Here is a 13,710-nt window from a genome sequence, read left to right as displayed (position 1 = left end):
AGACTTTAATAAGTTCATTAATTTCTTTAGGCAAGTGTTGGCAGAATGCTATTTAATGTTTCACCGATAATGAGTCATGCACTGGATAAGAATTCTTTTGAAGCAGCTGTAATTGGTGGGACTCAGTTATGTTCAAGACGCTTGCTGCAGCAGATAATATACTGTGTGGGTGGTGTTTCTGTGCTTTTCCCTCTTATCACTCAGTGTTGTAAATTTGAAAACGAAATTGGAGAATCTGAAAAGGCATTACTAACACCGACGACAAGAGAGTGTGTAACAGCTGAAGTTATTGAGCTTATTGCCTCTCTTTTAGATGAGAATTTAGCAAATCAACAACAGATGCATATTGTGTGTGGATTTTCTGTCCTGGGATTCTTGTTACAATCAGTTCCTCCACGACAACTTAATTTGGAAAGTCTTTCTGCTTTGAAGCAGCTTTTCAATGTGGTTTCCAATTCTGGTATGTAATCTGTTCCCATTTGTTCTATATCTACCATTCATTTTATGGCATTTTCTTTTACCACTTGTTTTTTTTATCCTTGTGAATGCTCCTCAGGATTGGCAGAGCTGCTTGTGAAAGAGGCTATATCTAGCATATTTCTGAATCCTCTTATCTGGGTCGCTACAGTTTACAAGGTGCAACGTGAACTGTACATGTTTCTGATCCAGCAATTTGACAATGATCCTAGATTACTGAAGAGTCTATGTCGGCTTCCACGCGTTCTTGACATAATTCACCAATTCTATTGTGGTAATGTCAAGTCTCGTTTATTCATTGGAAGTAACTCTCTTCAACATCCTGTTAGCAAACAAGTTATTGGAGAAAGGCCTAGTAAAGAAGAAATACATAAGATCCGTCTTCTTTTGTTGAGTCTGGGTGAAATGTGTCTCAGGTACAGCTTCTTCTGCTCGATTTGTTTCTATAATCAGAACTTTATCTGTACTATTGTTGTTCTTGACGTTAACATTCACTGTAATACATCACTTTTAAAAATTCTCTACTGAAATTTTCATTCCATTTTTTTGTTATATGCAGACAGAACATTGCTGCAGGTGACATAAAAGCTCTGATAGCTTTTTTTGAGACCAGTCAGGATATGACCTGTATTGAAGATGTCTTACACATGGTTATTCGTGCTGTTTCCCAGAAATCTTTACTTGCTTCTTTCCTTGAACAAGTTAATATAACTGGTGGTTGCCAGCTTTTTGTCAATCTTCTCCAGCGGTATGTCACATGCATTATTTTTTCCATAAAGTTTGCTTATAGAAAGGAGAAATAGTTGATAAGCCAATTTTAAGCTTCACATATTTACTGACAAGTGTGTCCCTGTACTTCTTTTTTTCCTCTTTCGTTTTAAAATTTTTATGTTGCATGGGTACGCCTCTTTTGCTGTTCGGATGGGCTTGTTAATGTTGAATGACCTTGGTGCATCAGCGTTTTGTTTACTTCATTTTTGTGAAGTCAGCAAGTTCGAGATGGTCAAACCTCTAAGGCCTACATAGGGATACTTTTTAAACAAATTGTAACTTTTTGTTGCCAAGAAATCCATGTTAGTGGTTAGCCATTAGCTAAGTATTCATGGTGGCCTTTTCTTCCATTTGCTAAGCATCCTTGAGTTTTTCATATTCCTTGTTGTATGTAGAAATTTCTTCTATTGAGTATTTCTTATCCTCCCTTCTGTTGCACTTTTCCTCTGTTTTCTCTATTGTGTATCCTTTTTCTGTATAGAAGTATTAAGGATGATAGCATTGTTGCCTAACCTAGTAGGTTCAGCTAATATGTTGGATACTTAATTTGTATGTTATTGAAATAGTTCTATGAAATTATTTTATATATATACACGCCTGGTTCTTATGCTGTGTAGTCTATTTTTGGTTTATCCCAGGGACTCTGAGTCTATCAGATTGCTGAGCTTACAGTTCATTGGAAGGCTTCTGGTTGGCCTACCATCCGAGAAGAAGGGGCCAAGATTCTTCAACCTCCCTGTGGGAAGATCCAGATCTCTTTCGGAAAGCCATAGGAAAATGAGAATGCAGCCAGTTTTCTTAGCTATATCTGATAGACTGTTCAGCTTTCCACAGTCAGATAATCTATGTGCCACTTTATTTGACGTTCTTCTTGGTGGTGCTAGCCCGAAACAGGTAATGTGACATTAGGACCCCTCTTGTCTTAATTCAATATTTATTCCGCGACAATACTTTTGGAATGGCAACTTGCATTTTTTTGTAGAAGACTTAATTGTTCGCTAGATAATGGATTCAAGTTGCCAAGACAAAGTAAATTGGTCATTTCAATGCTTATTTTGATAGCCATTCTCTGGCAACCCCTGAAGGAAATTGTGCTTTACAGGTTTTACAAAGACACAGCCACCTTGAGAGGGTGAGAAGCAAGGGCAGTAGTTCTCATTTTTTACTTCCTCAGATGTTGCCTCTGATTTTCAGATATCTGTCTGGTTGCGAGGATGCGACAGCAAGGATAAAAATAATCAGAGATCTACTTGACCTTCTTGATTCAAATCCTTCAAATATTGAAGCTTTTATGGTATGTATTTTGTAAGTTTATCTTTTCGGTTAAACCCTAATGAATTATTGCTTATTTGATGATATGGTTAATAGGAACATGGGTGGAATGCCTGGTTATCATCTTCTCTAAACCTTGATGTGTTAAAAGACTTCAATGCCAAGTTACCTAATCAAGGTCACAGTGAGATGGATGAGCTGCTCGTGGTGAGGAATTTGTTTTCTTTGGTTCTCTGTCACTATTTGCATTCTGTAAAAGGTGGCTGGCAACAGTTGGAAGAGACAGTCAATTTCCTTGTTATGCACTCTGAGAAAGTAAGTTGGGAATCTGACTAGACGTTGACGTTTCACATTTCAATTATGCAAGAATGTATATATCAGACTTACCACTCTAGTGTGGTTTTATTTCATTCATTATTCAAGTGATGGTTTTATTTTAAATATTTATTTGTAGGGTGCCAATTCATGTCAATCCTTTCTTCGTGATATATATGAGGATTTGATTCAGAATATGGTGGAGCTGTCTGCTGCAGATAAAATTTTTGTTTCACAACCTTGTCGTGATAATACGTTGTACCTTCTCAGATTGATTGATGAGATGCTGATATCTGAAATTGATAGAGAACTCCCGGTATTAGGTTTACCCGCAATTTTTATGTATGAATTGTTCATTTTCTTGATCATATTTTTAATGTCTCAAAGGAAGTAAGTTAACATTGTGGAGAATGAGATCTGCTTGTTAATACATTGTTTTTTGAAGAATAAAGGTAGGGATCAGTGTAACATAATATTCCACTTTTATTGAAACTGCCCAGCATCCTACAGATGCCAAAAGAACAACTGTATCTGATGAAAGCATGGTAAACAATGGTTTCTGCTTGATGTTCTGGAGTTCTACTCAATCATACACAGCTGAGCCACAACATAGTAACCAACTACAAAATTGAATTACTCTCTTTTCTTCAAAACCGTTGTGCTGCCACAATAAAAAAACACTTTTAACAGTACAAGACCAAGGGTGACCAAAAAAACAAAGGCCACTCCAAATGTTCTAGGCTGAGAAACCATGTAGAAATAAGCTTTTGTACAGTCCTCATTATTGTATCACTCACAAACCAGAAGATATAATACTTTATGTGGCCTGCGAGCCCGCAGTAGGATCATGTCATTCTTGAATAGTATATAGGAGAACTTTTTCCACCATGCTTTGATTTCTTTAGATAAGTAAATAGGTAATATTTTATCACTAATTGTTATTCAAAATTGATATTTCTGTTGAAGATGCTATAATTTTTCTTCTTACAGTTCTTTGGAAGTGACTCTGACTTTCACCTTGCATTGGAAATGGAATGTCACAAGGAGTACAGCTTTGCCCTAAAAGAAGTGTTGACAGGAGAAGCTGACGAGCAAACTTCTAGGTATTCAAATGCTGAACCCTGCTCCCCTTTCTGTCAATACCACACCAATAAAATAGAAGGAAATAGTTATTTGATGCTTGATATGACAGTATTTACAATCTGATCTCCTAATCTTTCAGAAAATCACAGAATTTTAAACAGCCACTACGAAACGATGATACAATTGAAGAGAAGTGGTGGAATCTATATGACAAATTGTGGGCTGTTATTAGCAAGATGAATGGTAAAGGGCCCAGCAACATGTTACCCAAATCATCATCATTCGCTGGACCAAGTCTTGGTCAAAGGGCACGTGGTTTGGTTGAGTCATTAAACATTCCTGCTGCTGAGGTGGCTGCAGTTGTTGTATCAGGAGGGATTGGCACTGCTTTGAGTGGAAAACCTAATAAAATTGTTGACAAAGCTATGATTTTACGAGGAGAGAGGTGCCCTAGAATTATTTATCGTCTTGTCATTCTGTATCTGTGTAAATCTTCCCTAGAAAGGGCATCACGGTGTGTCCAAGTGTTCACCTCACTCTTGCCATGCCTTTTAATTGCTGAAGATGATCAAAGCAAAAGTAGGCTGCAACTTTTTATCTGGTAATACCTCTTCTACATACAGAAGGGCAAGTTTATCAATTTATAAGTTTACTTATAATAGATGATTTTTTTATTCACAAGTTTTCAGATTAACCTATCAGAAACTAAGTTTATGTTTGGATGTTGCTAGGGCACTGCTTGCTATTAGGTCTCAGTACGGAATGCTGGATGATGGTGCTCGCTTTCATGTTTTATCACATTTGATACGAGAAACTGTCAATATTGGAAAATCGATGCTTGCTACTAGCATTGTGAGCCGGGATGACAACACAGATTCTAGCTACAATTCAAAAGATACAGGATCCATACAAAATTTAATTCAAAAGGATCGAGTTCTGTCAGCAGTATGTCTCAAAATGCTTCACCAATTGATATTGTTGAATATGTGTGTTGTGTGTGTATTAGGGAGGGAGGATCCAAGGGCATTTAGAAAATTAAATGAAGAATAAATTTGTGATCTAATGGTTAATTTAAAATTGTTATAACTTTTAAGACATTTCTGATCTGTTGATTAAAAATTACTTTAATTAATGTGACATTCTCAATGATGGTTTTGTGAGATTTTATCCCATAATATGCTACCAACATGTGAATAGTAGTCAATGCTACTCCTACCGAGGTATGTAGTTATATGGTGATCCTTATATGTATACAACCGGTTTAGATCATTTCAGGTGCCATGTGGAACCATTTGGATTAGGTTTTCAAAATAAAGTAATTTTTTGTTTTAAAAATATTAGTTTTCTTCACTTAACCACAAATTGAGATTAGTAGTTTTTTATATGAAAAATCAGCTTTCTGTTTTTTTAAAGTTAAGTGTTTTTGTAGAAACACCCGAACACAAAATAGCTTCTCGTTTTCATAAAAATCTCTACATAAAAATCAATTTTTTTATACTATCTTAAAATCACTTTTATTTTCAAAGCTTATCTAAGTGTTCCCTTAGCCTTTGAAGTTATTTTACTGCAATTTCTTTTGTCTAATAATGCCATAAAGTGTTTGTATGCCAGTCAATCTAGCTGGTTATTGAGATTAATTGCTCTATTCGCTGCTAAACAATTTCCATACTTCTGCCTATCAGCTCGCATATTAATTATAAAATTGTTATTAATTACCTAATTGAGTATGATTAATGCATTTTTGTTGTTGTGTGCCACATTATTTTTCATAGCTTCACTACTTCTCTTGTGTTTTCTCTGTCTGCTAGTGCTATTTTGCATTTTTAACTGATTGCTTTGACTTTTTAGGCCAGTGATGAGGCTAAATATATGAAGACATCGAAAACTGACCGCAACCAGCAGATACAGGAACTCCATTCTAGAATAGATGAAAACTCCCTGGCAGAGTTTGGTAGCAAGAAAGCTTTTCAGGATGAGATACAAAATGGCTTGAACTATGTACTTGCTTCGGATGATAGCAGAAAAGCTGAGTTCCAGCTTACTTACGAGGAGGAGCAGCAAAACATTGCTGTATGCTTAACATCCTTCATTGTGTTATTATTAAATGTTTTTTGTTGCCCCTACTTTCTCCTCATAAAATATGCTAAATGTGATATAAGCAAGTGTATAAACAACTGTGGTTGCTTTTACAGGAAAAATGGATACACATGTTTCGATCATTAACTGATGAGAGAGGTCCATGGTCTACTAACCCTTTTCCAAATTGCGCTGTAACACACTGGAAGCTTGACAAGACAGAAGATACATGGCGCCGCAGACCAAAACTACGGCGAAATTACCATTTCAATGAAGTTCTTTGTAATCCTCTTTCTGCCTCTACTAGTGGGGCCGTCACTACTGTCATTGAAAGTACTCCTGGTTTTGTCGGTAAAATACCTGATAAAATGAAGCAGCTCATGTTGAAAGGGATCAGAAAAATAACCGATGAGGGAACCTTGGATGTTAATGAATCCAATACTGAAATAAGTGAACCGAAGGCACCGAACCCCCCTGATCATTCAGGATGCATATCCTCAGATTTAACGAAGGAAAGCAGTGACAGAAAGGATATTGTGCAAGAAAGAAAAGAAACTTCCTCTTCACCCGAGACAGAAACTAGTGAGGTGTGTGTTACCAACTAATATGGTCTTTTGTATTTTAAGTGAGTCTGAAACTATATTGCGGGTGTCATGTCTAATTTCTGTTTCAGGTGCTACTGTCAATTCCATGTGTTCTTGTGACTCCTAAGAGAAAATTAGCTGGTCATTTAGCTGTCATGAAAAATGTTCTGCATTTCTTTGCTCAGTTCTTGGTGGAAGGTACTGGCGGATCATCTGTTTTTAGAAATTTTGATGCCTCAAGTAACTTTGATCTGACCAAGTCTGATCAAAAGCAAAGGCCATTTAAGTGGTCCGCTTCTGATATGGATCTTCAGAAGGGAATTGCAGTTAGTAATATCGAGGTAATAAATGGAAATGACTCTGTTAAACTTATGAGATGTGTTAAACGTCATAGAAGATGGAGCATGGCCAAGGTTGGTTTACTGATTCCACTTTCTTCACGATGTTTTTGTGTTCTACAAATTGATATCTTATTATTCCTGTATTTTTTTGTTGATGATTTCTTTTTCTGATTATCATTTTAGATAAAAGCTGTTCATTGGACTCGGTATTTGCTCAGATATACTGCAATAGAGATTTTCTTCAGTGATTCAGTTGCCCCAGTATTTCTAAACTTTGCATCACTGAAGGATGCAAAAGATACAGGAAATTTGATTGTTAGTATAAGAAACGAATATTCATATCCCAAAGGAAGTGGGAAGGATAAGGGTGGAACTATTAATTTTGTTGATCGACGAGTAGCACAGGAGATGGCTGAAAATGCCAGAGAAAGCTGGAGGAGAAGGGATATGACAAACTTTGAATATTTAATGATTCTCAACACACTTGCTGGAAGATCTTATAATGATTTGACCCAGTATCCCGTTTTCCCTTGGGTTTTGGCTGATTATTCATCAGAGGTTCTTGATTATAACAAGTCATCTACATTTAGAGATCTCTCAAAGGCTGTAGGAGCGCTTAATAGTAAACGCTTTGAGGTTAGTTTGTTCCATTTTTTATAAACTGTTGATGGAATGCTCTTATCTTTTAACTAGCATTCTTAGTGTATGATTCTTGCATTTAGGTGTTTGAAGATAGATACCGTAACTTCTGTGATCCAGATATACCCAGGTAATTATCAGCCCTGGTTCTAGGATTTGCATTGATGCTTTGTTGTCTGAAATTTATCACTAGTTTGTGTGCATAAATATATATTCCTTCATGCTCTGTTGCTTGTTTGTTGGTGCAGTTTTTACTATGGATCTCATTACTCAAGCATGGGCATTGTACTTTATTACCTTCTTAGATTAGAGCCCTTTACCTCTCTTCACCGTAATCTGCAGGTATTCTTCTACCTTCTTCATGGCATATATAAAGCATTACTTGTGTAATGCCTGACTTCAATTTACCAGACAAAAATGCACTGTGACGGAGGATTTGCGTTCTATCTATCATTAAGTCTAGTATGAAATGTTTTCGCAGTGAATGTAATGCAATCAATTTTTAAAGGGGGGAATTAGCAACTCTCCCCTCCCCCTCTTTTAGAAATAATTTTTATCCAAGTTAATTGACAGTTGTCCTTCTCTCTTCTATTTTTAGCTTGGTGGTTTATTTATATTCAGTTGGTATTCATGTTACTAACAGTTTCTTTGGTTAGGGTGGTAAATTTGATCATGCTGACCGTCTTTTCCAAAGTATTGATGCCACATACAAAAATTGTCTTACAAATACTAGTGATGTGAAGGAGTTAATACCTGAGTTCTTTTACCTGCCTGAGTTTCTTGTCAACTCGAATTCTTATCATCTAGGAGTTAAACAGGATGGTGAACCTATTGGGGATATTTGCCTCCCTCCCTGGGCTAAGGTACATGACTTTTCTACAACCGTTGTATGCAAAAGAGTAACATAATACTGGCAATTATTAACATTTTAGATTCTTTTTTTACCTTATGTATAAATCCTTTTCAGATTGATACATGTTTATATATGATGATCCCCTGCTTTCTATCTCAATCTTTCTCTGCAGTTAGCATTTACAGATTCTATCTTAGGGATTCAAAAAATGGAATGGTCTAAATTATTTGTTTTATTTACTTCAAAAGTATCAAAACCTTACCATCTCTTTCGAGATCTACAAGAGTATTCTCTTGAAATTCCTTCAACATAAATTATGAGCTTTCCACCAAACAGATGTAAGATAAATAATCATGCTTATTCAGTAAAAAAATCAATATTTGAGTTTGCCAAGAATTAGGTTTTGATTTTGGAAATTTAAAGATTATTGAAATCTCACATCTTTTTTATGTATCACATTTTGAAATTTAATTTCCTTGAAACACGTTACAATGAACCAACAAGAGCTCCTTCAAACAAGGGCGTCCGTAACATTCACTATGAAAAGCTATGTGCATCACATTATTTATGCCATGGGAAATGTAGGAGTAAATGTTTGTCATGGAACTGTTATAGACAGATAACATGGTTAACAGGATGAAAATCTTTATGAGGCTGTCCACCTATAACAAATAATTGGTATTTATCTTGTTATGTACGACAGAACAAACAAAGAATATAAAACTAGGAAGGGGATAATGGTGTGTCTTGAGGTTAAGTTCTTGTGTCATTCAACTACATGTCTTAGCTAAAAGATTTACCCATCTATCCATCATGCAAGTAATATCGCAATTTATATAATGAATTAGAACTCTAGCCTTGTTCTTTGAAAGTGCAGTGTCATTAAAAATGTGCTTTATCTAATTGATCAGTAGCTTCCAAATGTGTTTATTCTCAGTTTAAAGCTGCCAGTAAACAAGTTCAACTTTAGACATAAAACAACCAATAAAAGCACATGATTATCATGGCCTTTCTTTTATTCTCCTCCTACTACAGCACGAATCAATCATCTTTAACTTCGTTTAATGCATGTTCCTGTTTTAATTAGATCTGTTCATTTTTGAAATATTTACATGAAATAGAACTCAGAAAGGACTTAATTTTAAATTATTCACACAGGGCTCACCTGAAGAATTCATCAGGAGAAACCGGGAGGCCCTTGAAAGTGAATATGTTAGTTCAAATCTTCATCATTGGATAGATTTGGTATTTGGTTACAAGCAACGTGGAAAACCTGCTGTAGAGGTATACTTCAAGATCCATACAATTATATTTTCAACCATAATTCATGCAAATTAGAATTGGCTGACCTATAAAATTTTAATGATTGGTTATAGGCAGCAAACATCTTCTACTACTTAACTTATGAAGGTGCTGTTGATCTGGAAACAATGGAAGACGATTTTCAAAGAGCAGCTATAGAAGATCAAATAGCCAACTTTGGTCAGACTCCAATCCAGATATTCCGTAAGAAGCACCCAAGAAGAGGGCCACCAATTCCAATTGCACATCCTCTGCACTTTGCCCCTGATTCTATCAGTCTGACTTCCATTGTTTCTAATACAAGTAATTCTTCATCAGCAATACTGTGTGTTGATCTTATGGACTCAAATGTTGTCCTTGTGAATGAGGGTCTCAATCTGTCTGTTAAGATGTGGCTGACAACCCAACTGCAATCTGGTGGAAATTTTACGTTTTCTGGTTCCCAGGTTAGGCTTTGGTGTCATTAGACACTGAAATACATTGGAATTTTTTATTTGGTTTGGTTTACCTTTTATTAGAATTATTTTTGGTGGTTTGACAAGTGAAGGCACAACCTCCACCTTCTGCAGGATCCATTCTTTGGAATTGGTTCTGATGTACTTTCTCCCCGTAAAATTGGGATCCCTGTGCCTGAAAATGTTGAACTTGGATCAAAATGCTTTGCAACAATGCAGACACCCTCCGAGAATTTCTTAATATCATGTGGTAATTGGGAAAATAGTTTTCAGGTCATGTCATTGAGTGATGGTAGAATGGTGCAGAGCATCCGGCAGCATAAGGATGTTGTAAGCTGTGTTGCAGGTATGTTTCATTCTCCGTTAAGGATTCCTAACTCGATGCCTGTAATATACAACTTCATGTATTGAAGTGTACTTTGTTCTTTGTGGAAGAGGGGAATGACATGCGTCACTTAAATCTGGTTTCTGTTACAATCTTGCTTGCTCAATGAAGAGATATGAAGTTTTTTCTTGGCCTCTTAAACCAAAAAGTTTGAAGCCATTATAACATGTAGATAAATTAAATGGCACATTCTTTCAAGGTTTGCAAAGTTATTTCTGGGAATCCGAACTGGGGAATAAGATATTCCTACATTCGTTACAAGCTTAAAAAATTTCTGGGTAGTATTGATCCCATTCCCAAGAAAGCCATTTTCTCAGCATGAGGTTAATAAAACTTCAAAAAGGCTAATATCTTCTAACAAGCTTTTAGTGAGTTTCATTTAATATCCTGTCATTGGTAGTGTTCATCCTTCTGCTTTCTGCTCAAGTCTGACCAGAAAATGGTATGTCTTGCAGTTACATCTGATGGAAGTATCCTTGCAACAGGAAGTTATGATACAACAGTGATGGTTTGGGAAGTTTTTCGTGGTAAATCTACAGAAAAGAGAATTCGCAACAATCAATCTGAATTACCCCGTAAAAACTCTGTCATTGTTGAAACTCCATGTCATATCCTTTGTGGGCATGATGATATAATAACTTGTTTATATGTCAGTCATGAGCTTGATATCATAATTAGTGGGTCAAAAGATGGAACTTGTGTATTCCACACCCTACGAGAAGGTAGATATGTAAGATCTTTACGACATCCATCAGGCAGTCCAATATCAAAGCTAGTTGTCTCTCAGCGTGGTCATATTGTGATCTATGCTGACGATGATCTTAGTTTGCACCTGTATTCAATTAATGGTAAACACCTTGCTTCCTCTGAATCCAATGGACGCCTTAATGCTGTCCAATTGAGCAGGTGTGGTGAGTTTTTGGTAGGTGCAGGTGATCATGGACAGATTATTGTTCGCTCTATGAACACCCTTGAAGTTGTTAAGAAATATAATGGAGTTGGAAAGGTTATAACATCCCTGACAGTAACCCCGGAAGAATGCTTCTTAGCTGGCACAAAAGATGGAAGTCTGCTTGTGTATTCGATAGAAAATCCCCAGCTTCGAAAAACTAGCCACAACAAAAATATGAAATCAAAGCTTACATAGGAGATAAGATAACAATAGCATGCAGAGAAAATATGCGCCTGGGATTATAACAGTTTGTGCTGACCTGTGATGACTGTTCCAGGTACAACACTGTCATTCTTTTGTTGACTACTTGTTTCCTTTTTTCCTTGTCATAGGGTTTGTGCTTAATCCCTATAAATACTTCCTACTAGTTACTCGTAGTTAACAATATCCCATTGTTCCTTACTTTAATTGCAATCTTTCTATTCATTTTTTTCTGTGATCAAGATGTATAAAGGGAAACATACAGAATTACAATGATCTTACAAATGATACATGAGGGTCATTTCTTTAAATTATCAAGATGCATAATTGTCGAGGATAGTTTTTAAAGGATACCGAATGGTCATTCAAAGTACTACTGTTGACTTGCATACTATTTTGCAAATATGCACACTCAGGTTTACTTTTCTATATTTTGAATATATTGTCCGATTTAAGATAGGGTATACATCTGCTGTTCCATAAATTGTGTTACTGCATATACTATTAGTTGTGGTTGGTTAGAAAAATAATTAATTATTAATTTTTTAACTTAAAAATATTTTTTCAACCAATCATAGGCTTATGGTACATGCAGTGGCACAATTTATGGGACCTTTAAGATATGAAAATAAGTAAAGACGTTTTAGAATGCCACACGGTATTCTGACAGATATATCTTCAATATTTATTATATCATTGCTCAGGGCTTGTTCTACTATTGAATCTGTATTTAGCTAGTGCTGATCCTAGTAGTAGTGTTAGCCACATTTGACATTATCTTAATCAATTTTAGTTTCACGTTAACCACCTAAAACTTATAACCTTTTACCAATTTCATTAGCATTTGTACTTTTAATCATTAATACATTTAATTACTTAAATTTGTTTAATTAGACTGGAAAAGCCACAGGTGGCACTCATACCATTTAAATTGCAAGTTTAATCTTAGAATTTGATTATTCTTCGAGATATATACACTTGGTATTAAGCTATTTGGAAACTCATTTTAATGTAGCAGAAAATTTCTGGTTGGATTTATCATTTGTTTATTTAAACCTTGTCTTTCTCTTGGGTAATGGTAATATAAAGTGCTGTCTTGAAATCAGCTACAGATCAAAATATGAGCCTTTCTATCTTCTGTTCCATTGCTAAATGTATCAACAACTTTTCTTCACCATATATAGGATGATGCTAAATAGGAGCCTCTCTATCTTCTGTTAATTTTACATAATGTGAATAAATCCACCATGTTTATTCCTTTGAAACAAATTTTCTAAGCATTGGTGAATCTTCCACCGTTGTCTTTTACAGGTGCACACCCATTGACTGCATACTAACTTGTCATGTTCTTCGATTTTCAGATTTGGGTGTCATCTCCATGAATTGCTTGGCCTGTGGATACTGTAAGATAGGATGAGAGAGAATATATATTTTCACTTATTTCATGCTGGAATAAGAGAACTGAGTGGATTATCTACTTTCTAAAAACCATGAGACAGTAATTACATTCCTGGAATCTGTTTTCTCATACTTTTGATTATGGGGAGGTAAAGACTCGGAGTTTTGTTCATAAGTGTACATTAATTCTTCTATAGGATTACTAGTACTCTTGTTCACTATAATGTAGCTATGAGCTATTATTTTTGCATTTCTCTGTTAACTTGACACAATTATATTGTACAGACAGGCTTGAATGCCTTATTTTACAGCTGAAGGCAAATGGATTACTATTAACATGTACCTGTGTAGAAGAAGTAGAAGAAGTAAATTGCAATCCTATAGGCACTTATTAGTTTATGAAATTTATATTGATGTTATGATATCTTATCAAATCTTACAAAAAGAATATAAAGATGATTATTTGTTAATCTTAATAGTTACAAAAGGGTGGTTCGATTCACGAAGTTCTCACTTAGTGGAGTCTGAGAATGACAAATGAATGTTGTCTTACCTTTGTTAGGTTTTGAACTCACAATCTTTGGAGCAGAAGGCCTACTACCTTAT

The 13,710-nt window shown here is 35.6% G+C and overlaps 1 protein-coding gene across 4 annotated transcripts in view; it reads left to right on the top strand.

The window, feature by feature from the left end:
* LOC109344248 (BEACH domain-containing protein B) overlaps positions 1–13,457 on the top strand; it is a 28,178-nt gene extending 14,721 nt beyond the window's left edge. For all 4 annotated transcript variants that reach the window (XM_019582932.1, XM_019582931.1, XM_019582933.1 and 1 more), the window contains 22 exons: positions 31–460; positions 557–893; positions 1,037–1,225; positions 1,887–2,142; positions 2,351–2,542; positions 2,617–2,835; positions 2,975–3,151; positions 3,826–3,938; positions 4,058–4,519; positions 4,650–4,863; positions 5,767–5,988; positions 6,111–6,581; positions 6,668–6,991; positions 7,103–7,555; positions 7,642–7,688; positions 7,807–7,900; positions 8,215–8,421; positions 9,570–9,695; positions 9,788–10,159; positions 10,283–10,514; positions 11,009–11,782; positions 13,068–13,457. In XM_019582932.1, coding sequence (XP_019438477.1) covers positions 31–460; positions 557–893; positions 1,037–1,225; positions 1,887–2,142; positions 2,351–2,542; positions 2,617–2,835; positions 2,975–3,151; positions 3,826–3,938; positions 4,058–4,519; positions 4,650–4,863; positions 5,767–5,988; positions 6,111–6,581; positions 6,668–6,991; positions 7,103–7,555; positions 7,642–7,688; positions 7,807–7,900; positions 8,215–8,421; positions 9,570–9,695; positions 9,788–10,159; positions 10,283–10,514; positions 11,009–11,700 — 5,829 coding nt within the window. In that variant the 3' untranslated portion in view covers positions 11,701–11,782; positions 13,068–13,457. The remainder of the gene's footprint in view (positions 1–30; positions 461–556; positions 894–1,036; positions 1,226–1,886; positions 2,143–2,350; positions 2,543–2,616; positions 2,836–2,974; positions 3,152–3,825; positions 3,939–4,057; positions 4,520–4,649; positions 4,864–5,766; positions 5,989–6,110; positions 6,582–6,667; positions 6,992–7,102; positions 7,556–7,641; positions 7,689–7,806; positions 7,901–8,214; positions 8,422–9,569; positions 9,696–9,787; positions 10,160–10,282; positions 10,515–11,008; positions 11,783–13,067) is intronic.

The sequence above is a fragment of the Lupinus angustifolius genome, chromosome LG03, assembly GCF_001865875.1.
Source record: "Lupinus angustifolius cultivar Tanjil chromosome LG03, LupAngTanjil_v1.0, whole genome shotgun sequence".
In the NCBI taxonomy this organism is placed as follows: Eukaryota; Viridiplantae; Streptophyta; class Magnoliopsida; order Fabales; family Fabaceae; genus Lupinus; species Lupinus angustifolius.
The sequence above is the reverse complement of the archived record's forward strand: the minus strand, read 5'-3'. Positions and strand labels throughout refer to the sequence as shown.